The following is a 26,939-nucleotide window of genomic DNA, read 5'->3' as shown; positions in this document are numbered from 1 at the left end:
GCAATGGGGACCCTAGGGGTGTCACGGTGGGCAGTTTGGGGGGCCTAGGTATTGATGGTTATCATTCTTAAGGGATGGTGATCCCGTGCAAAGCGTGCTAAGCGCCTCGCCGAAGTGACTCTGTCCCGCTCCCGGTGGGAGGTGGCCCCGGAGGTGGGACGTAGGAGTCCGTCTCCCGCCCGCCGCGGCCCAAGTCCGCAGCGCGCCCTCCGGGTGGACCAGGACTGCACCCGCGGCGCTCCGGGCCGGATCCCCGTCGGCGCGCGTCTTGGACTTGGGCGGGGAGAGGGCGGGCGGTGACCGCGGCTCCTCCCTCCTCTGCCCCCGGCTCCCCTACTCTTAACCCGCGCGCGGGGGCGCCCGGGCCACTGGGCTCCGCAGAGCAAGCGAGCGGTCCGCGTGCGTCCAGTCCCGAGGCCGACGCCAGCACGCCCGCATGGCCCCCGCAGCGGCGTCGGGTGGCAGCACCCTGCCCAGAGGCTTCGCGGTCTTCGCCACTTTCCCGGACCTGCTCTTCATCTTCGAGTTTGTGAGTGGCTGGCGCGTCCGCGCCCGTGCCAGGGAAGGGGCGGGATGGGTGGTGGCGGCGGATCCGCAGGCTGCGCAGGTCCCCGGAGCATCGGGGTAGCGGGGCCAGAGTGAGGAAACCTCCTCCCACCCCACCCCCGGTCGTTTGGCCCCCTCTAGACAAGCCAAGGGGGTAAACAGTCTCCAGGACCTAGATGGGAAAACCAAATTCGCAGCATGGGTCAAATGTTGGAATTAGGCCTGGGTCCACTGGCTGTGCGCTGGTTTCAAAGCTGCGCTCCCAAGCCTCACAGGAGCCGCGCAGAGAATGCCCTTACTGGAGAGCGACGTCCTTGTACAAAATGCCCAGCTATTCCCAAGGTTAGGATTTCGTTAAAAAAAAAAAGAAAGAAAGAAAGAGAAAGAAAGAGAGAGAGAGAGAGAGAGAGAGAGAAAGAAAGAAAGCAAGAAAGCAAGAAAGAAAGAAAGAAAGAAAGGAAGAAAGAAAGAAAGGAAGAAAGAGAAAGAAACCTGAGTATGTATTGCCAATCGACGTCTGGAGATTGGGTTGGTGTTGTAGGAGGAGCTGAATCTGGATTATTTTCTTCGGGCCTTTGAAAGTTTCTGGCGAGTGAATGTACTTGCCACAACTTCGATCTGGAAGTAATAGAACAGGCCATCGTTTGCTGGCCACAGTCATTTTGCCCTGCACTGCGGGTGGGGGTAAGGGAGAGGGGCTGGCCTGAGCGGTCCTGCGCCTTGGCTCACCTTGAGCAGCAGGAACTCCACGGGTCCCTCCTTGAGCTGGAGCCGCGCTGTCTCCGCCCGGGAAAGCGCTTCGCACGCCCGGCTCCTAGAAAGGGGATCACTGTGTAGGGACGCTTCAGACCCCCCTCAGCCTAAACTCCGCAGGAGCTACAGACCCTTACCTGGGAGGGGGCGTGGTGTATTTACTCTGTGGGTGTGGTGCGTGGCGGCCACAGAGACTCGACTTCCCTGCACCCCCACTGCAGAAGTGGCTGCCTGGAGGGTTAGTTGGAAAAGAAAATGTCCAAACCTGACTGTTTAAAAACAGGACCCCGGCTTCTTATTGTCCGATGGGAGGCAGGAGGGTGTGAACAGCAAAGGGAGCAGGTTCTGTTCTCCCTGGAGGGCTTGGGGGAAAGGGTTAAGGGGGCTGAGGTTGCCTGGGGGCACCCTATCACTGAAGTTGTGTGAGTTGAGTTGAGCCCAAACCTGGATGTATCCAGAATGACTTCAAATCCTGGAGCTAGCCAGAATTAAGGAAGTGACATCTAGAAGAAACCCTGGACACCACTAAGCCCAGCCCCATCATTTATGGATGGGGACACCCAGGCCCAGAGGGGAGGGGCTTGCATTCACTGGCACATTCTTTTCCCAAATGGCTCATCTGAGCTTCCATGCAGCAGTTGGCCTGTGCTTGCCCAAGGCTGGATTTCTAAAAAGAACGTATAGACCCTATGACTTGGGAATAAGTAATGGGTGGTTCCTTCAGAGGCTGCTGCATTTACAAAGGCAGAGTTTCATGACCAAAAGAGATGATGGCTAATGGTGAGGTGTGATGAGGCAAGAGACATTTTTAAGCAACAAAGGGTTTTCCTCGTGTCTCTTAAATGGCCCTTATGTAGAGTGGCTTACTCTGCCTTTGTAGCTGTTTGAGGAGCATTAAAACAAGAATCAGGAGAGTGTGTTCCTTGAGCTCTAGGCAGAAGACTCTGGGGCACCATCCTCCTCTTGCCCTGACAAGAATGGGCTCAGCTGGCAGTAGGTGCTGGCAGGGGGCAGCTTCACAGAAGGGTTAAGCTCCAGGGCCCTCTGCCTCCTCCTGGTATCACAGTTTAGGGGAAGGATTACCCCTGAGGGTGGGAACAGCCCCGCTGAGCAGGGCCATCTGCTGGGTAGGGATGAGAGGATACCACCCCCAGAACCCAATAAGGGAAAGTGCAAGGCTGGGTGTGGGCAATCTCAGAACCATGGATTAGTGGAAATTTACTCCTCCTGGGGCTGTTTTGTGACCTGAGATGGTAGGGGCTTCTAGAAAAATCATTCTTTCTTGCTCGGAACAGTTTCCTCTCAGCTGTTAGAAGTGATTTTTTTTTTTTTTTCCCTCCTTAATGGCGCCTGGGTGGCATCTGACTCTTGGTTTTGGCTCAGGTCATGATCTCTGTGTCCTGGGATTGAGACCTGCCTCTGTTGGGCTCTGAGCTCAGCAGGGAGTCGGCTTGAGATTCTTTCTCTCTCCCTCTCCCTTTGCCTCTCCCCTGATTTGTGCTCCCTCTCTCTGAAATAAATAAATAAATCTTTAAAAAAAAAACCAAGTGATTTTTTTCCTCCTTAACCTCAGCCCTGCTCCCCCACCTCCCTTCCTTCCTCCCAACTTTCCGAGAGACCTCGCGTGCCCCAGTGTGTCTCTGAATCTCTTTCTTCCTCTCCAGAGTGGGGATGTACCCATGGGGTGCCAGAGAGCAGAAAAGAAAGCAGACACTGGTCCTTTAAGTTTTCCCCCAACATGGGTTGTAACATTGTAGAGCGGAAGCTGTATGCCTCTTGATGTGTGGAAAGAGTAGTGAGTTAAAGAACTCTGGGAGGGTTTTTTTCGGTTTGTGGGGTTTTTTGGTGTTTTTATTTTTTTTAATTTTTTATTGTTATGTTAATCACCATACATTAGATCATTAGTTTTTGATGTAGTGTTCCATGATTCATTGTCTGTGCATAACACCCAGTGCTCCACGCAGAACGTGCCCTCCTTAATACCCATCACCAGGCTAACCCATCCCCCCACCCCCCTCCCCTCTAGAACCCTCAGTTTGTTTTTCAGAGTCCATCGTCTCTCATGGTTCGTCTCCCCCTCTGATTTCCCCCCCTTCATTCTTCCCCTCCTGCTATCTTCTTCTTCTTTTTTTTTCTTAACATATATTGCATTATTTGTTTCAGAGGTACAGATCTGTGATTCAACAGTCTTGCACAATTCCCAGCGCTCACCATAGTACTGGGAGGGTTTTTTAAAATTACAGACTATTACAACTCAACAACAAAAAGACACAACAAGCCAGTTAGAAAATATGCAACAAACGTGAATAGACATTTCTCCAGAAGAGCTATACAAATGGCCCATAAGCACATGAAAAGAGGTTCAGCATCATTAGTCATTAGGAAAATGGAATAAAAACCACAATGAGGTACAATTTCACGTGAAATTATGGTGATTATTATTTAAAAAAAAAAACAGAAAATAGCAAGTGTTGGCCAGGATGAAATTAGAACCCTCATACACTGCTGGTGGAAACTAACATGGTTCCTCTGCTTCTGGAAAACAGTTTGGTGGTTCCTGAAAAAAGAAATTACCGTATGACCCAGCAATTCCATGGCTAGATTTTTAACCAAGATAATTAAAAGCAGGGACCTGAATAGGTACATGACATGCATGTTTGTAGTGGCCCTGTTCACAATAACCAACAGGTAGAAACAGCCCCAATTCAGTGGATGGATAGAGAAACTGTGATCTATCCATACAGTGGAATATTCTCCAGCCATAGAAAGGAATGAAGTAAGTACTGGTACATGCTGCAAAGTTGATAAACTCTGAAAACACTATGCTAAGTAAAAGAAGCCAGACACCAAAGGTCATGTATGGCACGGTTCCATTTATGTAAAATATATTCCAGAATAGGTAAATCCATTGAGACAGAACACAAACCGGTGGTTGTCCAGGGACCGAGATGAGAGGGAGAATGCGGAAGAACTACTTAATGGGAATGGGGTTTCCTTTTGGGGTGGTGAAAATGTTTTGGAGTTAGAGGTGGTGGTTGCACAACATCGTGAATGTATTAAATGCCATTGAACTCATCAATTTAAGATGGTTCGTCTTATGTTATGTAGACTTCCCTTAAGTTTGTTAAAGAACAAAAATTAAGAAATACTTCATATTTACAGAAAAGGTGCCCACATAATTAGCACTTCACTTTGTCAAATCTTAATATCTGGCCTGATTTACTTTTAGTATTCGGGAAATAAAGCTTTTCAGGTGGCATCTAAATGCACTGGCTGTTCTACGATTATCTTCTCTTCCCTCCATCCTCAGGACAATCCCTAGGCTGACCATGGTGTTCATTACTCCCAAGCAGAGTTGATTTAAACCTAGACTGCACACCTCACTATGGGTGGACTGCACGTGGCATTGTTTTATATGTTTTCACTTTATGAAAATAGTAACATCCCGCAGGTTGACCCTATTTATTTGTTCTTCTCTTGATGGACATTTTGGCTGTTTGCAGTCTGTTGCTTTCTGCTAGCACGGATAGCCTTGCCAAGAACATTCTTGTATGTGCCCTTTTAGTTAGATGTGGGGGAGTTCTTCCCAGAGCACACAGGGAGGATTTGACCTCCTGGTTCATAGGGAATGCACATCTTCCTTTTCCCAGCTGTTACCACATCGCTATGCAAAAGGATGATTCCAATGTACATGCTCCAGAAGCAGAGTTACCCGGAAGCCGATGAAGCATAATTAAGCTCAGGCCCCTTCCAAGACCCTGCCTTACTTCATATTCTTTAATAAAGAAGGTCCCCAAATTGTACACGTTTCAAGCAAAACCTGGACCAGGCCAACTCCCACCAGCAGTGTGTGAAAGTCCCCATTGTTCCTCATCCTTGCCACATGGGGTAGCATCAGAATTTGCAATTTTCTGCTAACCCAATGGGTGTGAAATGCTTGGTATGTTTTAAATCTGTAGTCCTTTGAGTTGATTACTCACGGTTCATACTCCCATGCCTGACCTCCACATAGCCTGGGAGTCACAGATGCCAGCAGCCAAGGCCAACAGGGTGAAGCTCCCCTCCCCTCCCAAGGCAAGGAAACTGCCCACAGGGGCAGGGAAGGGTGGTGGCTCAGGGGAGGGGTGGGTGGGGGTGTATGGCAACCTCACCCTGGCCCAGGACCCCACCCCAGACCTCCGAAAGCTGCAGGGCTGTGGCAGGGAGTGGAAGGCTGGCCCAACCAGGCGGTGTGAGCCACACAGGCCATATTGCTGCTGTGGGCAGTGCGGTCACAGGGGCACCCCAAATGGGCGGGCTCGCTGTGGAATGTCCTCTCCCAACAACTCAACCTGGGGCTTTGCCTCTGGCCTGTTCCTCTGTCCCCACCCAAGGACTTTGGGGACCACAGTCTCTGCTTCCTCTTCCTCCTTCCCTTCTAAGCCAGGGGCTCTGTGACACTTGGTCCACCATTTACAGAACAAGATGTTAACATAGGAAGCTTTTTGTCTCAGCCCTGGCCAGGGCCAGAGGAATCTTCTCTCACAAAGTCCCAGGAGAGATGACCGCACCCCCCGCCCCCTTCAGAACTTGTGAAGGAAATGCCCGAAAACAGGTTATGAAACCATTAACTCAGCTCATCCTCCCCAGCCCATCAAAGGGCAAAGCTGAGGACAGATCGGCTGGGAGTGAAGAGAGACCTGGGGAGTGCAGAGAATGAGGGTGAGAGTCCTGGCTCCTGGGGTGGGTGCACTTTTCTGAGGTGGGGTGGGGGAGCCCCCTGGAGTGGATTTGCAGTTTTGATTCTCACAGTGCACTGGACACAGTAGTTACTCACAGGAGACTGCGTCTCTGACCCAGAGTGACTGGGGACTTTTATCATGAGAGTGACCAGACAAGTCCTGAGACCTGCCCTAGATTTTCACCTGCCTGGGGAGCAGCCGCCCCAGATCATCCGGTGGAGAGGGTGGGGTGGGGGCAGGATGACACAGCAGTGTTCTGGTGGGTGGTCCACATTCTGGTTACACTGAGAACATAGCATGAGGACTCAGAGGAACCTGATTTTTCTGAGCTGGGAGGAGACTGAGGCTGCAGGGGGAGGGAAGAAGGGGGAGCATAGCTTGCCCAGGTAACTCAGTCTCCAGGGTGGCACTTCTTGCAGTGACAGCAAATCATGTCCCAGTTTCTGCCTTCACGCAAACACCCTCGATGAACTTTTGCCTGCAGCAGGAAGGACCATAAAAGGGGCCCCGTCCACAGGGCAGCCCTGGGCAAGGCCTGGTTCCCTTCTTCCCTTCTCTCCCCCAGGGAGTGAAGGGGCAGCTCGGAGCCACTGGGGAGCTCCCAGCCCCTGGGTCTGCTTGTCAAAAACACACCCTGAGGGATCTGAGTCACTACATCGAGGCTGGGCCCAAGAATCTGCATTTGCTGAGCCATTGATTCAGCAAGGTTTGGAGTAGCCACAGGAAGACCAGCCCACCCCCTCGACCTAGTTTCCACCGGGGACAGGGTAGTGGAGATGGTTCTCAGTAAGAGGCCAGGGAGGGAACCAGATGCCCTAAAGGTTCTCCTGGGTTCAAGGCAGGCACCCTCTGTGCTCTTGGTCAACTTTCCCTGCTGCCCCAGCCAGGGATCTCTTCTATAGTCCCCAGGGAGTCGGGGCTGGCCCTGCTGGACAGCGGCTGAGCTTGGCCTTCCCTGTCTGTGCCCACTGACTCCTGGCCCTGTGTCTTTGTCTTGCTTTGGGGGCCCCCCCCTCCTTAGAAGGGGATAAGGACCCTGCCTGGCTTTTCTCCTTTCCTCCTCTCTAAAGGGAGGGGAAGAATTATACATAGAGGTCTCTCACGGGTTTGTTCTTGGAGTTGAGAAATGACTTTTCTGGTTTTTCAAGAACCAGAGGACTGCTTTGATCAGGAGTCAGTGACTTGGAGCTGTTCTCTGGAAACTGCTGAGTGCGATGATGGGGCTGAACTCCCACACGGTCACGCATATGTCATCGCATCCACCATTCATTGAAAAAGCTTGCTTTTAAGCTTTCCATAGGTCACTCCCTGGCTTGATGCAGATGGGCTAATTCCTTGGGCGGTGTGAGGCATCCTCTCAGTCCGAGCATTCAGAAGAAAGGAGGATCCCAGATGCCGCTGCAGGGGAGGGGGAGTGCTCGCACGCAGGTCACTCGGGTTGGGTCAGGGACAAAGGCTGACTATTTGCACCTACACCTGCCACGCCCGGCAGCAGGTGGGGGAGCCCGCCGTTCTGCCAGCCTAGGCCAGTTCGCACAACCTTTGGAACAGCTTGGCTTTGCTCTGGGATTAGGCACATTCTCAAGGAAAGGCTACAGGAGGGGACTGGACAACCTGGGGCCTACCTTGAGGTGGGATGGGGCCAGCCGGCCTGGACCGGGCCAAGGGCCGAGTCCTCACGGATTCATGGTTAAGCCCTGGCCTCCACCGCCCACGCAAGGCCGTCTGGGGCTTCCTTTTGGACTGTCAAGTATCGGTCCCCAGACATAATGTTTTGGACCAAAGACCACCAGGGGCAGACACTAAGATCCTCCAGCAGGTGTTCTCTTCAGGGGCTGATGGACGAGAGGATGGTGAGTGAGTGGCCCCCCTTGTTCCAGAAGCACTGATGCCATGGGCAAGTAAGTGTAGGCTGACTCCTCACAGGCTTCAGACGGTTCCTGGGGGCCTGAAGCGGGTTCCTGGTCCTCTGCATCGTGGGGGCCCCACCTGCCTTCCACATTCTGGTGGAAAGGTCTAGCTCCTGGTTAGCTCGTGCTGGGCTCCAGCAGCATGACTATTTCCCAGGGTAATAATGTACTGGCATTGGTTTGTGCCACGCTGAGCTCCAGGCTCTCTACCACTCCCACCTCATGCATAGCTAATGTTCTGCCCACACTGGGCAGCTCCCCCTAAGGCCTGAGAAAAATATGTGGGAACTAAAAGAAAAGCCTTGTCACCAGCCATCATACATTGATATGCACGGGCAGCAGGAAGAGTCACAGCCTGTCTCAGCTGACCTGAAATTCCACACCAGAGCCCCAGATTCCTGTTAGAACACAGTTGGGCTGGGAGCTGAGGGGGCAGGAAGAGGAAGGAGAAGGGGGGAGAAGGCAGGAGGAGTACCCCCCAAAACTCCTGGATCCAAGTTTGAAGAAGGCCCTCAGAAAACCCAAGGGTGCAGGCTCTAAATGGGGGGAGCAAACAGGTGGCAGCCTCACACCTGTTAGTAGGGGTACAGCTCATGACAAGTGTCCTGCTAATGGACCCAGGGATGAGAACCGCAGGCCTGTGCCTACAGAAGAGGGAGTAATGTCCTTTTGCTTGTTTTTTGGTCTTAAACACAAACCTTGGTATTCTTTTCCTCTGAAAGAACAGAGCCTATTGAACAAGCGGGGGGTGGGGGAGGGGAAGCCTGCTCTGGAAGCCACCTCCCTTGCAGTTCTCTCTAGACCCAGGGCGGCTGGGAGCAGGGCTCTGTCTCCTGTTACTTGACTGTATTCAGGGCTGTTTCCAAAGCGACCTTATAGACAGGGGAGAGATTTAGTGGCGAAGTGCTTGTGGGTTGCCTCGGGTAACTGCCTCACGCATGGAGCATCTGACCGAGGCTCCACAACCAGCCTGTGGGAGCGGATACTCAGTGGCTGCGAGGATGCGAGCAGGCAACCGTGCCTTAGTTTCTGCATCAATAAAATGGGGATATAATAGCACCTACCTCAAGGATTGCTGTGAGGAATAACTGAATGAGTGTCATATGCACAAAGCTCTTAAAACGACACGATGCACATAGTTACTGCTCAATAGCTATTAAGTACAACTGTTATTAATTTTCTAATGACTCAAACACCTGCTCTGAGATCAACTGGCCAAGCCCTGCTAAGGGGGCAACTGCAGGATGGGGGCCGTAAGACCCATCCCGTACTACCTTTTGCCTTAAATACCCTTCTCAGGCAGGGGTGAGTAAGATTTGGGAGTGGGTGGGGCTGTTGCGGGCACACTTGACTTGGCTCTGAGGTTGTCAAGTAGAGCATAGATCCCACCCCTGTAAGGCCTTCCCCGTGCCTGCCCCGCTCGGAGCTGCCCCTGGCTAGCCTGCTGCGGCGGCCAGGGGGAAGGGGCACCATGGCAGTCCTGTCCTGTCTTCTGCCTCGGGGCAGGGAATGTCTGGAGCCTCTCTCATGCACCACCCTGCCCGTTTGGTGCCAGGATGGGTGGGGAGAGCTTTGTGAATTCTCGGTGCCCGGCACCTTGCTGCATCTGCCCCCAGGGGAAGGAACCAGTTACCAGTGGGCCTGGGATTAAGACTTACGGAAATGATTTGTCTTCAGTGTCAGTGTATCGCCATCTGGAAGAGCACTGGTTCAGGGAGAGGGCGGCCTCCGGCACAAGAGTGCCCCCGCCTCTCCCAGCCGCCATCCTGCCCTGTGGCTGGTGATAAGCCAAACACGGATGTATAGAGGGGCCTGACAGGAAGGTTCCACCTTGCTTTTGTGTCTTAGGACTCTTTCCAGAACCAGCCCATAGTCCTCCACTGGTCTCCATTTAAGGCGTTCCTTTGGTGCAGGTGGCATGGTGGGACTAAGCCCTCTATCCTTCAGGACCAGACTTCCCCAGTGCCTCCACCGGGAAGCCCACCCTGAGAGCACCCCTTTCCTGGCACTTGGCACCTATACGGCAGGCCCTTGCTTGGCTCTGTCTCCTGCCTGCACTGTAAGTCTGTCCGTGTCCCCGGCACAGGCAGTGCCCTCTGAAGCATTTGTTCTTATCATGCATCAGTAGGATGGGGGCTAACTTCTCATCTCCCACCTGGCTGATATGAATCACAAGAGGAGTGTCTGACTCCAAGGGCAGATGAGGATGAAGCTGATAGTCACCAGCAATCCCCAAGAAAGAACCCCTAGGACCCTGGAAAGAAGCCCCTGGCCCTATATGGGCAGTTCCTTCTCATTACAGAGGGTACACACCTGTTTCGTCTGTTCGCTCACTGAATTATTATCCTCATGGTAACTCCCATTAGTACCTCTTGTTTTTCTGGCACTGCAGCCATGCCCATCAGGTCTAGCATTTCCCCGGATTTGCCCTTTTTACAGGTGGCTTACTGGTATTCTTCATGGAGCCTACTGGTTTCTGTTTATCCTGCTGGGTAAAGCCCGTGGGTATAGGTGTGGTTAGGAAACTTTTCCATCCAGATGAGGACATGCTTGTCTGAATGCCCCTAGCTCTGTGGACCCGAAAGAACTTTTCATTCATTCAGGAATGGGTGACTGTCCTCTGCCCAAGGAGAGAGTGATGAGCGGCAGGTGCTTCAAGCCGAGGTCTAGTGTGTACCGTGGAAGAGATTTCCCTGGGACTTGAGGGAAGTGGGATCGTGGGCCTGGACAGGGGCCTCTTCTCAGTCCACCCTGACCCTGTTAATGTCCACTGCGGACCTGAACTCAGCCCCTATCCCTGTGAATCTCAAGTCTCTACCTCCCTCTTCACAGACTCCAGGCCCCCTGAGATCTGGCCTTACCTCCAGATTAGATAAAGGGACACTATCTAAGCCTGCTTTGGGAGGGATAATGGCATAATGGGTTCCCCTGGAAGGATGAATTTGTTGATGAAGGGGCCGGGAGGGCAGAGCAACTTGCATAGGTAAACTGAGTCAGGTGGCCTCAACACCACTCCTGGTGTTTGCTTTAAGAGTAGCCTCAGAGGTCAGACTCCCAATCAGCTGCCTTCTCAGTTAACAGAGGGGGTGGGGTCCACACATGGAGAATCTTCTGACCCTCCCCCCCACACACACCTCCCTAGGGGGTCTGTGCAAATTGCTGCGCTCTGTCCCCGTCCTGGGCAGAGGTGTTTAGCGCGTCACCCTCCCTGGGGCCCCGACACCTTTACCAGGGCCTGACTCTGCCCTTGGTGGAGCCAGCACTGTTCCGGTGGAGCCTGGCAGCAGGATTTGAAAGGAGAGATGGACTCCGGACATTGGTGTGAGTCTCTGGATAAGGTCTGCCGCGGTGGCTGTACCAGCCTCAGCTCTGGCCGGGCTCAGGAGCACTGTCAGCGTCTGCTAAATGCACGGATGACCAAACGAAGGAGGGAGGGGGTGAGCGAGGGAGCGAGTGAAGGAAGCCTCTCCTTTGACTCGCGGCGGGGCTGAGCCCTTCCACACCAGGGAGGTGGGCTTCACACAAGAACCAGAGATGCTGGCATAAGCCCCACATGGGTGCTTCCTGCCATCACCACTCCTCAGAACAGGGAGAGTCCCCAGCCTGCCTCTCAGACCTGAAGAGAAGAGCTGAGGGATGTTTGGAGAAGGCTTCTGCGTTTGGGGGTCTTGTCTTGGTCTTTCCCTCTGAGCTCCCTCTGCGTCTGGGGCTCCATTTTACTTAGTCAGGGTCTTCACAAGCAGATGCTTTCCCAGTCACAAGTCAAGGTGTGAACTAAAGAGGATTTCCCTCGCAGGGCTTCCCACATACACGCTTGGTAGTGTGGCACCTTGGGGTCCAGCGTCAGACTTCCCAACGGCTCCGAGGGCATGGGGTGGCTTTCCTGAAGGCACACGTGAACAGGAGTGTGTAATCTGAACTCTCGAGAAGCAAAGGAAACTGGTTACAGAATGCAGACGGTGTACCCAACACTAGGCTGTCCTGCCACTTTGTGAGAGGCCACGGATCATCTCCCCAGGAAGGAAAAGGGAAGATGGCCACCCCAGATGAGGCTCCCTCTGCGTCTTCTCTTACCACCTGGTCTGAATGCCAGGGTGGTGCCAGGCATCCAGCTCTGTGGACCCCCCTAGCATTTCCCTCCTCCCCAATAGCACATCCATAACCAGCCTCCACACACCAATCCACATGCTCACTCAGGCACACACGCTCCCACGCACGTGCTCTCACCCACACGCTCACTCAGGGACGCGCACTCTCTACTCTAACTCACAGAATGATGAATCTTTTTAGCCACCCAACCCTTAGAGCTGGTTGAGCTTCTTGCAGAGCACACAGTTACTACACTAGTAAGATCACCTACGCAACACGGCTTTCCGGCATTGCAATAAGCCCTGACTGCTCAAATAGTCCAGTGAGTACAGACAGTTCCCTCAACACAAATTGAGGTGACTGTTCCTGGTGGCCTCGAGAGAGCACCAAAGGGCTCGGAGCTCATAGCAGCTGGGACCAGCTCATGGCAGCTGGGACCCGCCTCATTTGGGGTGGCCATCTTCCCTTTTCCTTCCTGGGGAGATGATCCCGTGGCCTCTCACAAAGTGGCAGGACAGCCTAGTGTTGGGTGCACCGTCTGCGTTCTGTAACCAGTTTCCTTTGCTTCTCGAGAGTTCAGATTACACACTCCTGTTCACGTGTGCCTTCAGGAAAGCCACCCCACGCCCTCGGAGCCGTTGGGAAGTCTGACGCTGGACCCCAAGGTGCCACACTACCAAGCGTGTATGTGGGAAGCCCTGCGAGGGAAATCCTCTTTAGTTCACACCTTGACTTGTGACTGGGAAAGCATCTGCTTGTGAAGACCCTGACTAAGTAAAATGGAGCCCCAGAAAAGATATCCAGAGAATTTGAGCGATTCTCCTGCACTGACCTCAGATATCCCAGCCGTGCAGGAAAAACACTGGGCGATTGTGGATGCAGAGCTCTTTCAGCCCGGCACATGCAGTGGAAACACCACACAAATCTCAAGAATGTGCTGGAGGATTCCTTTTCCCCCTTTTGTAACCAAGGCTCATTGTTTGAAGGAAGGCTCTCTCCTTTTTAAGTGTCTTTTGAGTTTCCTTCCACAGAGGCGGACACATTTTTCTCAACTTTTGATTTCTGGGAGATCATCTGTTTTTCTCCTTTCTGATGTTTTTGAAGTTATTTTTAAATTCTAGGTCCCAATCCTGTTTGCAGTGGGTAACTGTGCACGTGGAGATCCTAGACCTACTGGAATTTTCACACGGTTACAGTTGAGAGAGCAAGTGCTCAGGCGCTCACCATGTGTCAGGCACTCCACAGACACAACCCCATTTCACTCCAACCCCCTGGGGTGGGCACTGTTGTTATCGCCGTTTTGCAAATAGGGAACAGAGAGGTTAAGCAACGTACCAGAAACAACCAGCCACCCAGCTAGTAAGTGGCAGAGGTGAGATTGAAACCTGGTAGCTCAGGTTCCAAAGTCTACACCCTTCACCATGCTAGCCTGCCTCCTGTGGATTAATTCGGAAAGAAAAACGGAGAACCTTCTCTAAGTTTACACAAGAGCTCCCTCAAAGACTATCCCCTGAGGAAATTTTTTTTACAAAAATCATTTGATTGGGCAGGCACAAATATAAACTCTTTGAAGTCTTTGGAATTTTTCAGTCTGGTTTTGTGTATTACCCCTGGTTCCTAGGGAACCTCAACTCTGCTCAGCATCCCAAACTGGGTGGTTTCCAGTCCTCAAACACCAGGGGCAAGGGCCTCAGATCACCAGCTCGTTCCCCTGCATCTGGAGGACGCCCAAGGACGAGCTAACCTCACATTCAAGGCAAGACAGGGATTGAAGCTTGAGGAGAGGAAAGGGAAGGGAGCTTTGCACCGAGAGCCCAGTTGGGACCTGGAGAGGCTGCCTCAGTGGGCATCGCTGGACCACCGAGTGGGGCATTGGAGACAGGAGCCAGTTCTTATTCTGTTTGAAAGGAATTACCAGGACATAATCCATGGATTATGTCCTGGTAATTTCTTCTCTCCACTGGAGTCAGATCGCAGGCATTGGTGTCCCAGACAATTCTAGCGTAGAGTGAAGGCTGCAAACCATGGTGTTAGCTCAGACCCACCACTATTTTCCAGCTTGGGGTTCTGGGCCCCACCAAGAGAGCTCAATGCAGATCATTCTCAGGCCACCCAACTTAGAGACTGTTTCTGGTCTCTATTATGGAGGACGGTGACCTGGTGTAGGCAGGGGGTAATGGGAAGCCCGGCCTGTTGACAGAGATAAACAGAAACTGTGGTCATGCCTCCACTTGGATGACTAATGTTTCCGAATGATTGCCTCGGAGCACTTGCTGCCTGGGAGCTGGGAGCTGCTTGGAGTTTTCTTTACAAAGGGAAATGCATGAACCCTCACCTACCCCCTTCTCTTGACAAATATTTGGCCAATTGGGTCCTGAGGTCAGGATGGGGTGGACTGCTCCCTGCCCAGGATGCCTTATCTCCCCGGGTATGGATGCTATGCTTGTTCTGTTTGCTCTCTGCACATTTAGTAGGTGGGGTGGGGCAGGCACCGGCTTTGTCCCATGATTCACACTGAACCCCAGCTTGCCATGGAGCGGGGCCTTAAAGGCCTTCACGCCGGCCCAGAGATCAGTTCTGTCTCGAGTGTCGTCCCCGTTGAGCCCCATCTTCAGCCACCCCTCCCCCTCACTGCCTACCTTATGCCCAGCTCCCTGGCCTTCTGAAGCCCTCACTGCTGCTTCCGCAGCCTCTGGACTTGGCCGGTTATGTTATGTTATATTATATTATATTATATTATATTATATTATATTATATTATATTATATTAATTATATTATTATTATATACTCCTTCCTCGCCCTGGAAAGCCACTCCTTGACCTTTCGGCCCGGTAAACCAGTTAGTCCAACCGTGCCTTCGAGACTCGATCGGGGCCCTGCACAGTCCGGGCTGCGGCGCCCCCTCAGCGCCGGTTCCCGTCCTGCCTTGTAGACTGGCTGCCTCTGCACGTGTCTGAGGGCTGCTGGCCTCGCGGGAGAACAGCGTCTCACCCCAGTGGTGGGGTGCTGCCGGGCACCGCGCCAGGAGCTCCGCACTCACATCCCTCGCGTCAACCAGGGTGCGCCAGCCTGCCGCGCCGAGACGCCGCTGCAAACTGCCGTTTGTGGACGACGAGGCTGGCGCCCAAGAGCCTGCCTCACGCCGCAGCCTCGTGCAGAGGGGGTGGGTGGAGAGAGGCCCTCGCAGGGCTCGCGAGCCGGCGGCGGCGGCGGCGGCGGCGGCGGCGGCGGCGGCGGCGGCGGCGGGGTGCCCGGGAGGCGCGGAGCCTTCACACATGCGCAGCTGGGACCGCTGTGGCCGCTTCCAACCGGCGCCCGCGCCCGGCTTCTCACAGCCGCGGTGCCTGTATCCAGGGCGCTGCTCCCAGATATCTAGCTGGGAATAGACTCCTCGGCCCAGGCCCGTCTTTTTTCACTCGCCCCCTCCCGTCCTCAGGGTTGTTCGGCCCCTATCTCAAACCCCCCTGCCCGGCGGTGCTCGCCTGGGGAACCCTTTGGGCAGGGCTGTGAGGGGTAGAGGGCAGGCCCCTGCCAGTCTTCTGGGAGCAAAACCCCCGGGTTTTAGTCATTTCACCTGTGCTGAGGACATGACGTTCGCATGGTGTGTAGCTTAAAATACATTGCAGGGACAGTCTGGGCTGGTGGCGTGCCTCCTCCGGGAACGTCCCTGGGAACCCGTGGCTCCTCAGCTGTTTGCGGCTTGGACGCTCCAGAGAAATGAGACACGTGCACTCAGTGTCCCCCCAAATGGTGGGGGCTGGAATGGGCCAGTGGGGTGCGCTATGATGGTAGCTATTTCGTAAAAGTTCCCTTGAGAGGGAATTTCTCACCTTGAAAGACAGGATGCTAAAGGAAAGAAGCCAGTCAAAAAAGCCCATCTTTTATTATATGATTCAACTCATGTGAAAATTCGGAATAGTATAATCTAGAGACAGGAAGTAGGTTAGTGGTCACTTAGGGTTGGGAGGGAGGGAAGCGAGCGATAGCTAAAGGGTACGGGGTTTCTTTTGAGGTGATGAAAAGGTCCTAAAGCTCGTCTGGAGATGATGATGGCACATACCTGTAAATATTCTCAAACCATTGAATTTTACAGTTTAAATAGGCAAGTTGTCTAGTACATGAATTATATTCCATTAAAGCTGTGAGAGAGAGAGAGAGAATTGCTTCCCACCATCTTACTATGAAACTTGCCGCTATAGACAAATGGTGCAAAGAAATAATTGTTAAAAGGACCTTGGCAAGGTTGTAGACCCAAAGGCAGGATAGGGTCCTGAGGTCTGCCAGAGGGCAGGGGCTGGGATTGAGTTCAGGGTGGGCTTTGCTCCTATGGACAGGTATTCTTACTACAGACTCCAGGAGTCTGAGAGAGAGAGACAGAGAGAGAGAGAGAGAGAATGCATTTTCCAGGGAGCTGGAACACAGCTGCATCAGACTGGTAAAAGCACACACCTGAAGCAGGTCAAGTGTCCGGATGAACCCTGAAGCTTCCCTCTGCACTGAGTACCAGAAGCTCAGCATCAAAACTGGGGCCACTTCTAGCTAGTGCATGCTCCGGACTCTATGGCAGGCGCTCCGGGCCGTGGCTTCACTCTGACTTCACCTTCTTTCTCCTGCCCATGATTCCCAACCAAGCCCCACAGGGAGAAACTTAGCTGACAGAGGTAGAGTTAGAGAAGTCTGTAGAGCAGCCTGAGAGCCATATTCTCAGATTTTGCCATTTCCTGGTACCATCTGTGCATTAACTTACCCCATACGGTTTTTAGTTAATTTTGTCCAAAATAACTGTATCACTATCTTAAAAATAAAAACAGTGTCATTGCCCAGTTCACCTTTGCCAGCCCATTCTGGGAGCCCATGCTCTAAGGGAGCTCCAGACCCCTGACTCAACCCTGAGCCCTTCTTGCCTTAGAAAAACCAAAGAGTGAAAAAGAGAATCGTTTTTCCTGGTGTGGTATTCGGTGTTCATCAATACCATGTCCATTGGCTGCCCACGAGCACCTCCGGCCCACTGGGTCCCCGCATGATTCCCTAACACAGGGCTCTGCCCTCCACACACAACGCATAAATCATTCCAGTTTACCCATACCCCCCTGACGGGAGCCCCCGAAGGCCAGTTAACTAACTCAGACACTGACGCACAGCTGGACAGGTGTCCCACACCCAGGAGTTAGCTGTGAGCAAGGGGACCCTCGCCCCCTCCATCACCTGGTCAGGGATAGTGCCGTTTTGTAACTAACCAAGTACACCTGGATGCTGCTAGGGAGAAGGAAGGGCAGGGCTCCCTGAGAGCATATGAGGGAACCTAACTGAGATGGGTCCTCCTTGGATGGTCACCTGGCGCCCAGGTAAAGGACGCTCAAGAGAGGAGCATCCCAGGCCCTTGCCTCTGCCCTCCAGACAGGCACTGTCCCCTTCTCCTGCTTCTCCAGGCCACGCTCAGCCAAGTTCTCAGCTGCCAGCATGTTCATGTCCCTTTGCCAGGGCCCGTGATGGAGAAGGCCGGTCGTCTGTGTGATCTTAGAGGCAGCTATGGATGAAATGCACACACACTCAGATCGGATGCTACAGTGGTCTAAGGATTTTTGTTTAAACTGCTTTATTTACCTGTTTGTGCATTTAACTGCAAGTTGTTAAATGTGTCCCACCGCCTCTGCCAGTGCCTTCACAGACCCTCAGATTCAACAGTAGAGGAAGTGCTCTAGTCAGAGATGCCCAGATCTGAGTCAGTAGGCCCAGCTTTGTTTTGATAACCCCAGTTTCTTCATTGCTCTGATTTTTCTACTCAGATGTGATCCCATCCTGAAGCTTCTCAGCTGAGAGGCTCAGAGAGCACCTGTGAGGATGGTGGTCTCTTGCCCAGCAGGTGGGCAGCAGGTGCAGGAGAGGGAGCCCAGGCACCACTTGAGTTCACACCATAGGGGACGTACGGCTGGGAGGGCAGCCTGACCTCAGCCCCTAGATGCTCCGAAGGACCTTGGGGACCTTTGGCCACAGAGCCCTCTCCACCTGTGTCCCAGCCTTCCCAAGCACAGTCCTTACCTAGGTGGGGGATGGTGGAGGAGACTGAGCTGCCTTCCCGGGGGTGAGGAGGGAGAGGGAAGAGAAGACAATCCCCGATTCAGTATGTGCGCTTTTGTCCCCGGGGAGCCAGGACTGTGGCCTCAGGGTGCTGTTATGATTCCTACCTTGTCCTGCGCTCCTCTTTGAAAACATGGGGCTCCCTGAGCCTTCAGACACCAACAGGGGCTTCTTCCGGATAACAGCAGGGAAATGCTTCTCTCACACCACTCCTGGGCCCCCCGAGGAGGTGAGGAGGCGGGCTGACCTCTCCATCCCAGCCCGGACCCCAGTAGTCAGAGCACTTCCTGGACTTGGGGCTTAAGGGGTCAAATAAAAAAAATTATGCTTATGACATAGTGTGGTCGATTATTTTGCCAAGTAAAGACCAAAAGAGTCTGCTAGTCACTAACCTTTCATAAAAGGAAAGATATTTTAATGTCAAAATGTTAGTGATTTAATCTAGGATAAAACCTCAGAATAATGATGATACTGGAGGAGATAAGTCCTTTCTTGGGATGACAAATCACTTAGCGCCCATGTGCCTCAGTTTCCCCATCTGACAAACAGGTCAGTACCTCGTCCGTAGGGTTGTTATGAGAATTAACTGAGTTAATATTTGCAAAGCGCTTAGGACGGTGCCTGGCATATAAGCGTGTGATATACGTTTTTGTTAAATACAAAATTAAAATTGCATTTAAAATGTGAATAAAGGCAAGCAAGCAGGGGATTGGACTGAGACTGGCAATGCAGGCAGAAAGAGTGATTTTTGGTAAGGAAAATGCCCACTGCCATTCTCTGGCTCCTTCCTGTTTTTCTGCCCCTAATGCCCCAGCATGACTCTAGGTCTGGCCCTTCCCGGGTGCGGGCTCTCCTGCTCTGATGCTCACTCCTGCCCTCCCTCCCTCTGTAGGTCTTCGGGGGCCTGGTGTGGATCCTGGTTGCCTCGTCCCTGGTGCCCATCCCCCTGATCCAGGGCTGGGTGATGTTTGTGTCCGTGTTCTGCTTCCTGGCCACCACAACCTTGCTTGTCCTGTACATAATTGGTGCCCACGGCGGGGAGACTTCCTGGGTCACCCTGGTGAGTCACAGCCCGGAATGTTTGGGGTGGGCGGGTGGGTATTGGACCCTCTCCCCTGGCAGGCTGGTCTTTCCAGTGCTGGGTGAGGCTGTCCCATCGATGCGTCCTAGCCCCGTTCCCAGGCTGGGCTGACCAGGCCTTTGGCTCTGAGCTCTCCCCAGCAGCCCAGGGCTCCACACAGCAGGGAGGTCAGGAGAAGGTGAAGGCAGAGGTTGATTGTCGCTGCCTGATTCCCACTGGGCCTGCTCTGCTTTCTCCTGCATGACTGCCTTTTTCATGGATAACCAGCAGCCCAACCCCCGCCCCCCCTCCACCACCTGCACCAGCCAGGTGCCTGCTGGCGTTTCCCAACATCCAGGAGAGCTGGTTTCCATCCTAGGAGGGGGCAGGGACCTGGGGGCTGGCCTCGGCTGCCCAGTGAGGCTAGGCTTCCTCCCAGTGATGGCCTTCTAAGTAGGGTCCCCAGAGAAGAACTTGGAGGCGGTAGAGGGATGGCCTGTGGTCCTAATTCTGCATAAGTTCTGCCTTGAGGTCCTCGAAGGGAGTAAAACTTACACATGGGACACCTGCCTTTTTCCTATGGCAGAAGGGGGCAGGGCCATTTGGTGAGGCCTCTACTCTCAAAAGGCCTCCTACTTAGACTTTCTTTTTTTTTTTTTAAGTTTTTGTCTTTTTTTTAAGACTTTTTTTGAGAGAGAGTATGAGAGCACAAGCAGGGGGAGCAGCAGAGGGAGAGGGAGAAGCAGACTCCCCACTGAGCAGGGAGCCCAACTTGGCGCTCGATCCCGGGACCCCGGGCTCATGACCCGAGTCGGAGGCAGACGCTTAACCTACTGAGCCACCTAGGCGCCCCCTACTTAGACTTTCGAAATCACCTCCAAATTACAGCTACTCAAAAGCCCATTCTAGTACTTTTTTGCCTTTAAACATACCTGGAGCTCCCCCACCCAAGAAAAACCAAAGACTAACAAGACAAAAGCACAGTGGGAATGGCCTGGGCCTCTGTCACCCTGCCCTGGCCACTGAGGCCACATCTGAACTGGGACTGTGACCACCTAGGGGATGCTTCTCAGGGCCAGAGCCCATCTCTACCTGTTAGATCCCAGGCTGCCCCTTCTGACCCCCATCTCTTCCTTGATCCCACCTCAAAGGAAAGCAGAGTGCCTTCTCTCCTGAAGTCCTGACTCTGGTCCCCACACCGGTGAGACGGAAGCATCTGGGCAGTGCTGGTTACACATGCTCTGTGAAGAGGGGGCCTGGGTGTGGTGTTGGGTGGACAGGGTAAGGGTCGGGGCGGGAAGGCCCTTCTTTTCCAAAGGAAGGGGCCGAAGATGAGGGCAGGAGCTGAGCCATGCCAGGAGGGGACGGGGGGGCAGGGCAGGAGACAGGCCTTGCTAAGACCACTCTGACGGCCCCCTTTGACCCTACAGGATGCAGCCTACCACTGTGTTGCTGCCCTGTTTTACCTCAGTGCCTCTGTCCTGGAAGCTCTGGCCACCATCGGGATGCAAGAGGGTTACACCTATAAACAGTACCACGAGAACATCTCTGCCGTGGTGAGTGTCCCAGGCCCCTTGCCCCTGGGCCCAGCCGCCGCGCCCCCCCCCCCCCGATAGAGGGTCAGCGGAAGGGCTCTCCCCTCTCTTTTTACTTCACTGACTTCTACGGAAATAAAGCCCTGGAGAAAGCCCTGGAGAAGGGAGCTAACGTGCCCCAGCCTCCCTGAGCCCTCCAGTCTGTGCCATGCTGCGCAGGCCTGGACTGGCCCGGGGGTCTGCACCTGGGTGGGCTTTGCAGAAGGGAAATGACCGCGACTGTCAGGCACTGTCTGAGCTCTCCACGAAGGATCTAACGCTCCCAGTAGCACTAAGATGTAGGCGCTCTTATTAAACCCATTCACAGATGCAGAACCAGGGCACTGAGACCATGGATAACTTGCTCCAAGAGGGCCAGGTATTGTTGGTGTCCAGGGCAGGTGCTCTTAGCACCCGTTTGGAGCAGCGAGTCTGGCCACGTGGGGCTCCTGGCTCTCCCTGAGTGGTATTCCCTCCAAGTACACGGTCAGGCTCGGGGAAGCACTGAGGCCACAGATGGAAAATCGAGTGGCCAGGGTCTCACCAAGCCCCAGCTTCAGGGCTGGGGCTGTGAAAAGGCTTTTCTGGGCCCAGCATGTCCAGACCCCTCGGCTGTGCGTGTTTGTTGCTGCTGTTAGGCCTTCAGCTCTTCGTGACGATGCTTCCTGCCCGGCAGCTCTGAGAACCTGCTGGAGCAGGAGGGGCCGGAGCTCACACCTCCACCATTTCCTTGAGCAGGTGCCTCAGCTTGCTCATCTGTGAAATGAGCCCGTGGTTCCTGTCTAACTCCCTCAGAACTACAGAGATGTTAAATGCCTTTCTCCGAGGCCTCACAGCGAGCAATGGGGGCCTGGGGGCTTGAGCCTCATTCACTCTGTCGGCAGAACAAATGGGGGTACCCACTGTGTGTGGCCAGAGTGCACGGTGCATGCGGGCCTCTGGACCCTGAAAGAGGCGTTCTCCAACTGTGGGGCCAGACCCATTGGTGAACTTTGAGGTTATAACCCAGATTTTCTTTTTAGTGGAATGAATCAGAATGACAGAGTAGGAGAATGTTCTGATTCATAAAACCTTTTTCCAGAGCTCTGCACGTGTGGGCTCCCACCAGCATGCGAACTCACAATATCAGATGTATTTCTAACCACTTAAAAAATATTAAAGAGGTTCAGGAAGTAGATTTCTTCCTTAGATTTCTAGAAGTCGACATGTGGATTATACAAATCCTGAGGTCAAATGGGATGATCGATCAGAAGATTCCAGCTCCAGGTGCCAAAACTGTGCCATCCCCACTTTTTGGAAAGAGTAGAGCAGGGGCTGAGAGAAAACCCACAGGGAGGGGCATTGTTGGGCTCTAGGAAAAGATTTAGCAGGGGTGTTCTTCCTGCTCCCAGAGAGAGGGGTCTGGAGGAAAGTTCCTGAAAGACTGTGGGTCCCTAGGGGCCATCCCCTGTCCCAAAGAAGCCACACATTCCCCTTAAGTTCCCAGCCTACTCTCCAGTTCCATAAATATGGCCACTTCTGGTCCCTGGCACCCCCTCAAATGTGCCACAGTGTGGGAATGTCTCCCAATTTGGCTCATCTCCCAAGATGGTTGGTTTCTAAATAGGAACACAGCCAGGCGGCACCTTGGTTGTTCTTCCTTCCCTTGGGGGGCTGGTAAGCTGCCTCCTCTGTCGTCCTTCACACCTCGCCCTGTCCCAACCCGGGAAGCCTTCTCTCCGAACAGACATCAGTAGCAAGGCATTTGACAACAACTTCCATAAAACTATTGCAGATGACAGTCGTGACATGCATGTGGAATGTAGCTAGCAGGGAACAAGCCAGTTAGGGTGAATGACTGCCTCTTCCCGGGGGAGAGATCTCTAGTTGAGAACCACTGTGATCTACTGTGTTCCAACTTCCCTCTTTTTCTTCTTACCGAAATGCCACATACAACCAGAGAAGTGGGTAGGTTGCAAGTGTACAAATGGGTTAAATTTCCATCAAGTGAACTTCTCTGTGTAACAAGCATCCACACTGAGAAATAGAACATAATGACTGTCTCCCAGGGTCCCCTCGCCTTGCCGCTGTCACCACACCCACATGAAGGGTACCAGCCTCCTGATCTCTAGCTGCCTAGTTCAACTGTCCCTGCTTTTGAACTTCGTGTAATGGAGTCATGCAATGTGCGTTCTTTTACGTCTGGCTTCTTTCTCTCAACCTTAGGGCTGTGAGGCTCATCCACATTTTTGGGTGGGGGTGTAGAGTGTTCACTCTCGCTGCTGTCTAGCGTCCCACTGATGACTACACCAACATCTATGTATCCACGCTGCAGTTGATCATGTCCCCCCATTTTTGTTAGTTGAATTAGGTATACATGGGCATGCCCAGGCCAAGTCGGGAGTGCGAGAATCAAGAATGAAAATGTTGCCAGCAGGCCGATACCCTGGGCTAAAGGTCATGTATGAGCCTGGTTCAATGTAAAGTCATGCCTTTCTATTCAAAATATCAGCTGTATCCGTGCGCAGGGGAGACCCTGCCCATCCACAGCGAGCCTTTCCCGAGTCCTGGGCGTAGCCAGCCAGGGGAGTGGGGAGGCACCTCAAGGCCTTCTCCCACGCATTCCTGACCTTTGGAAGCATCTGGCCTGCCGCTCCCTCCTCCATGTTACTTGTTGGAGCTGCCTCAAAAGCTAAGCTTCTCCCTCTCTCCTTTGTTGGCAGCAGAGAGTCTGTGCCAGAGGGATCCCTGGGATTGGTGAGAACGGAGAGGGCAGCTGGAGACGGTCTGCAGAAATCTGGAATAACAATAATGGCAGCCATTTAGGGAGGGGGTTTCTGAAGCCCAACTATATGCATTCATGTCCCTGGCTCTCAGGGTCCCCAGTGTGCCATTGCTTGACCTCCCTTGGAGAGTAAGTGTCTGTTTCCTGCTACTGCGGGGGACATCAGAGGTGCTCCTGCCAACAGTTCTCACTGGGTCTGGAATTCCCCAGACAACATACTGCTCCCATCGGACAGGGAGAGGTGGGTTTTTTTGGAGGGGGGAGGTGCTGCTCACTCACATACAACTGCTCCTTTTAGATGGTGTTCCTGGATGAGTGCTCTGAAATTTGTTATTAAATAACTTGGCTTACTCATCGCCCCTGGCCAATGAGGGTGAAGGGTTTGTGGAGGCAGGGAGAGATCAGGCATGAGGACTGCTGGTGTTTATGGGCATTTTCAAGAGTCATGGAACCGTAGCTGCCCTAATGTCGTGCCTGGGTTGGAAACTCTTGACCCCACACCCAAGGTCACAAATCCAGGTGCAGATATTTGACTTGGGGGCAGGCAAGCCTTCAGGGAGGCCAGCCACCCAGAGCAGGTGATAGGAATAGACGGTGCCCACGTGAACACAAGTCAGGGCTTTGACAGGGACAAAGGGACTATTTGCCCCATTTCCAGGGCCTTTGTTCCCAGCGTCAAAACGCTGACTGGATCTTTCCAACAGCTTTCTGAGTAAGCCCCCCTCCTTTTTGCCAAAGCCCCAATCCCTTGTCCCTGTCCCAGCCCCTCACTTCCCATGAGCCTGACTCCCTTGCCCATGCTTGTGAAATTAAGATTCCTGGAATAAAATTCTGGTGGGGGTCTGAGGATGACCAGACAGCAACAAGACCTTAACCAGAGCCAGCAAACTCACGCGTTTATATTCTCTTAGCCAAGAGAGTATGGGCTCTGCCCTTAACTGGTGTGGTGGGGGGGGAGGATGTTTTCCATGGAGAGCAGTGTCATTTGAGGGGTCTCTGAGGGCCTCCATTTGTAGCTGGGTCGCACCAGCACGATGATGTGTGGCGGCAGATAGTTGACCTTGCACACCAAGTCCTGTGGGTTGGTGGGTCACCTGGAGCTCTGTGCTGAGAGCATTCTGGGGCCACATCTGGGCTCAGCAGGAAAAGATGTCTGCGGGAAGGATGGGAAGCAGGGGCAGTCCACACCCTTTCGGGCCATCGACCCCGAGCACCATGCCAGTGGCCAGCTCAGTGTGGACGGCCCATGCGTTGCCCTCTCCCCATGCACCCCCATTAATCCTTGTTTGTCTTGGTTTCAGGTGTTTTCATACGTGGCCACTCTGCTGTACGTGGTCCATGCAGTGTTTTCTTTAATCAGATGGAAGTCTTCATAAAGCCGCAGAACTTTTGCTGAAAACTCAGACGGTGTTCACTGATCAGCCCGCCTTCCAGTATAACATTTTAGAATGCACAAATACTCCCAATGGTGGAAAAAAGAAAACAAACAAAAAGCAACGCTCTGTTTCTTGTGGGTGTTATGTTTACTCTCCCATATACCTTCATGTCAGGGTTGGGGGCTTGCTGCATTTAACCTCCAACGACTGAGCTGTCTTTCTAGAGTCATTTTCTGTTTGTGAAAGAGGGCTGTCGGGGTGGGAAATGGGGGCTGTGACTGTGAAACCAAGATCCCCTGCTGACCCCTGGACCAGATCTTGAGAACTGTCTGTTGGAATTTTCCACAAGCTCTCTTGAGTACCCATCCTGGGGCTCGTTTCCAAGTCTTCATGGATAGTCTACCTGTCCTGGGGAGTAAAGCTCACCCAACAAGTGTCTGCAGATGTCCACAGTGGAAGATGATAAACCTTTGAAATACTTAAAAGTGCCTTTATGCTCAGTACTTTTGTAGGGTGTTTGGGGGGTTTTGTTTTTAATTCCCCAGTATCAGGGACTCCATCACTTTAGCTTTCTTCCTGAGGAATCCTTTGGCTTAGACGGAATCTCTAAAGGCAGCATCAAATGGCAGTTCAGATGACAGCTGTGTGTGCTCGGCCACCACGCTGCCAGGGAGCCCGTCACTGGGTATCCCACCCTCCCCAGCTACCACGCTTGTCAGATGGCTTTGCCCTCTCTGGAAACTCGCCAAGTACCAGCCCGGGGGGACCCCTTCTTTCTAATGGAACATAGAACCCCTACAAGACAAAGGGGTCTGTGCTCCATGAGGAAGTCCTTAAGCCAGGGGGCACCTGGGTGGCTCAGTCGGTTAAGCATCCGATTCTTGATCACTGCTCAGGTCTTGATCTCAGGGTCATGAGTTCAAGCCCCACATTGGGCTCCACGCTGGGTGTGGCGCCTACTTAAAAAAAAAAAGTCCTTAAACCAAAAGAAAACAAGGTGCAAAAGTTTCTTCTCACTCCTCGTGAAGCTGATCGGAAATTCTCTGGACAGTGTGCTTTGTGCTCTGTTCAAATTAGGGATGAGGGTAATAAACTGTTTTTTCAGAATTTCCTTGGGCCACTCCCAAGGAGAGCGGGAGGACCAGACCCCTGAGGGAAAGGAAGTAAAAGGACAAGTGGTGAGTGCCATGTTTTAGGTGTGGGATGTCTGTATTGAAAGGAGCGGGGGCAGTTAGGAAGGAGGCGCTCAGTTAGGAATCAATCCTGAAAGCCCAGTTTCCATTTTAAAATGCTGCTTTGTCTCTTTGCTCAGAGAATTTAATGATATTCCACAGCTGGGCACCAAACAGGTGCCTCAAAAACCTCCCAGCTATGGAGGTCTACAGGCAGAGGCTGGACGACCTCTTGCTAGTGGCCACACACAACGAAGATTCAAGCCTCGGGCAGAGGTTTAGCAAGTTGACATTTTACTCCCTTTCCAACTTGGGGACGCCTTGACTAAGTGGGGTCTCAGTGGTATTTTCAGGAGATCCTTTATGATCCCAGGGTAATGGTACCAGAAAAAGGCCACTTTTGGTGAATCCACTTTAAACAAAATTGAAGTAAATATTTCATAGTAAATTAGGAGCAAAAAGTTTGATTGAGGCTTTATCCTGAAAAAGTACACATTAAAAATCATGAAGAAATGATAGGAAGTTTGTCGTGTGTTTAACAAAATTTGCAGTCAAGTGCTGATTGAGGGAAGGGGCATTCCCTCCCCCCCACAAAACTGCCTGTTTGCATCCTGCTGAGCCAGAAACACGATGCCAATGGAGGAGCATTTTTGACCCCCATCAAAAAAGAGAAACTGAAGGCTTGCTTAAATTTCCTAAAGGTTCCTCAGTATTTTGGAATTTTAATCATTCTCTTTAAAGGAATCTTGACTTGTTCTTTCTCTTTTCTCCTTTTCATGTGCAAATTGGTCTAACAATAAAATGGATAAAATCCGTATTCCTCCGAGGCTTTGCAGGTGACTCTCTGACAAGACGTTCTCATCCCTCCCACCCTGAGTCCTTTTTTTTTTTTTTT

General features: G+C 52.7%; 1 protein-coding gene across 4 annotated transcripts; it reads left to right on the top strand.

Annotated features, from left to right (window-relative positions):
* Positions 1–411: 411 nt before the first annotated feature.
* On the top strand, positions 412–25,021 carry MAL (mal, T cell differentiation protein (MAL blood group)). 4 transcript variants are annotated; one of them, XM_028117222.2, is made up of 4 exons: positions 412–529; positions 18,991–19,158; positions 20,589–20,714; positions 24,798–25,021. In XM_028117222.2, the coding sequence occupies exons 1-4, from the start codon at positions 437–439 to the stop codon at positions 24,870–24,872; spliced, it is 462 nt and encodes a 153-aa protein (XP_027973023.1). In that variant the 5' UTR covers positions 412–436; the 3' UTR covers positions 24,873–25,021. The 4 variants fall into 4 exon arrangements, with proteins under 4 accessions (XP_027973023.1, XP_027973025.1, XP_027973024.1 ...); XM_028117224.1 differs by lacking the exon at positions 18,991–19,158; XM_028117223.1 differs by lacking the exon at positions 20,589–20,714.
* The last annotated feature ends 1,918 nt before the right edge of the window (positions 25,022–26,939 follow it).

The sequence above is a fragment of the Eumetopias jubatus genome, unplaced genomic scaffold, assembly GCF_037043125.1.
Source record: "Eumetopias jubatus isolate StellerSeaLion01/CBP00866 unplaced genomic scaffold, mEumJub1_p1.0 scaffold_9, whole genome shotgun sequence".
Lineage (NCBI taxonomy): Eukaryota > Metazoa > Chordata > Mammalia > Carnivora > Otariidae > Eumetopias > Eumetopias jubatus.
The sequence above is the reverse complement of the archived record's forward strand: the minus strand, read 5'-3'. Positions and strand labels throughout refer to the sequence as shown.

Coding starts and splice junctions, on each gene's coding strand:
- MAL (XM_028117222.2), top strand. CDS start 437: ATGGCCCCCGCAGCGGCGTCGGGTGGCAGCACCCTGCCCAGAGGCTTC. Junction 19,159..20,588: donor AGACTTCCTGGGTCACCCTG/GTGAGTCACAGC, acceptor TTGACCCTACAG/GATGCAGCCTACCACTGTGT. Junction 20,715..24,797: donor ACGAGAACATCTCTGCCGTG/GTGAGTGTCCCA, acceptor TCTTGGTTTCAG/GTGTTTTCATACGTGGCCAC.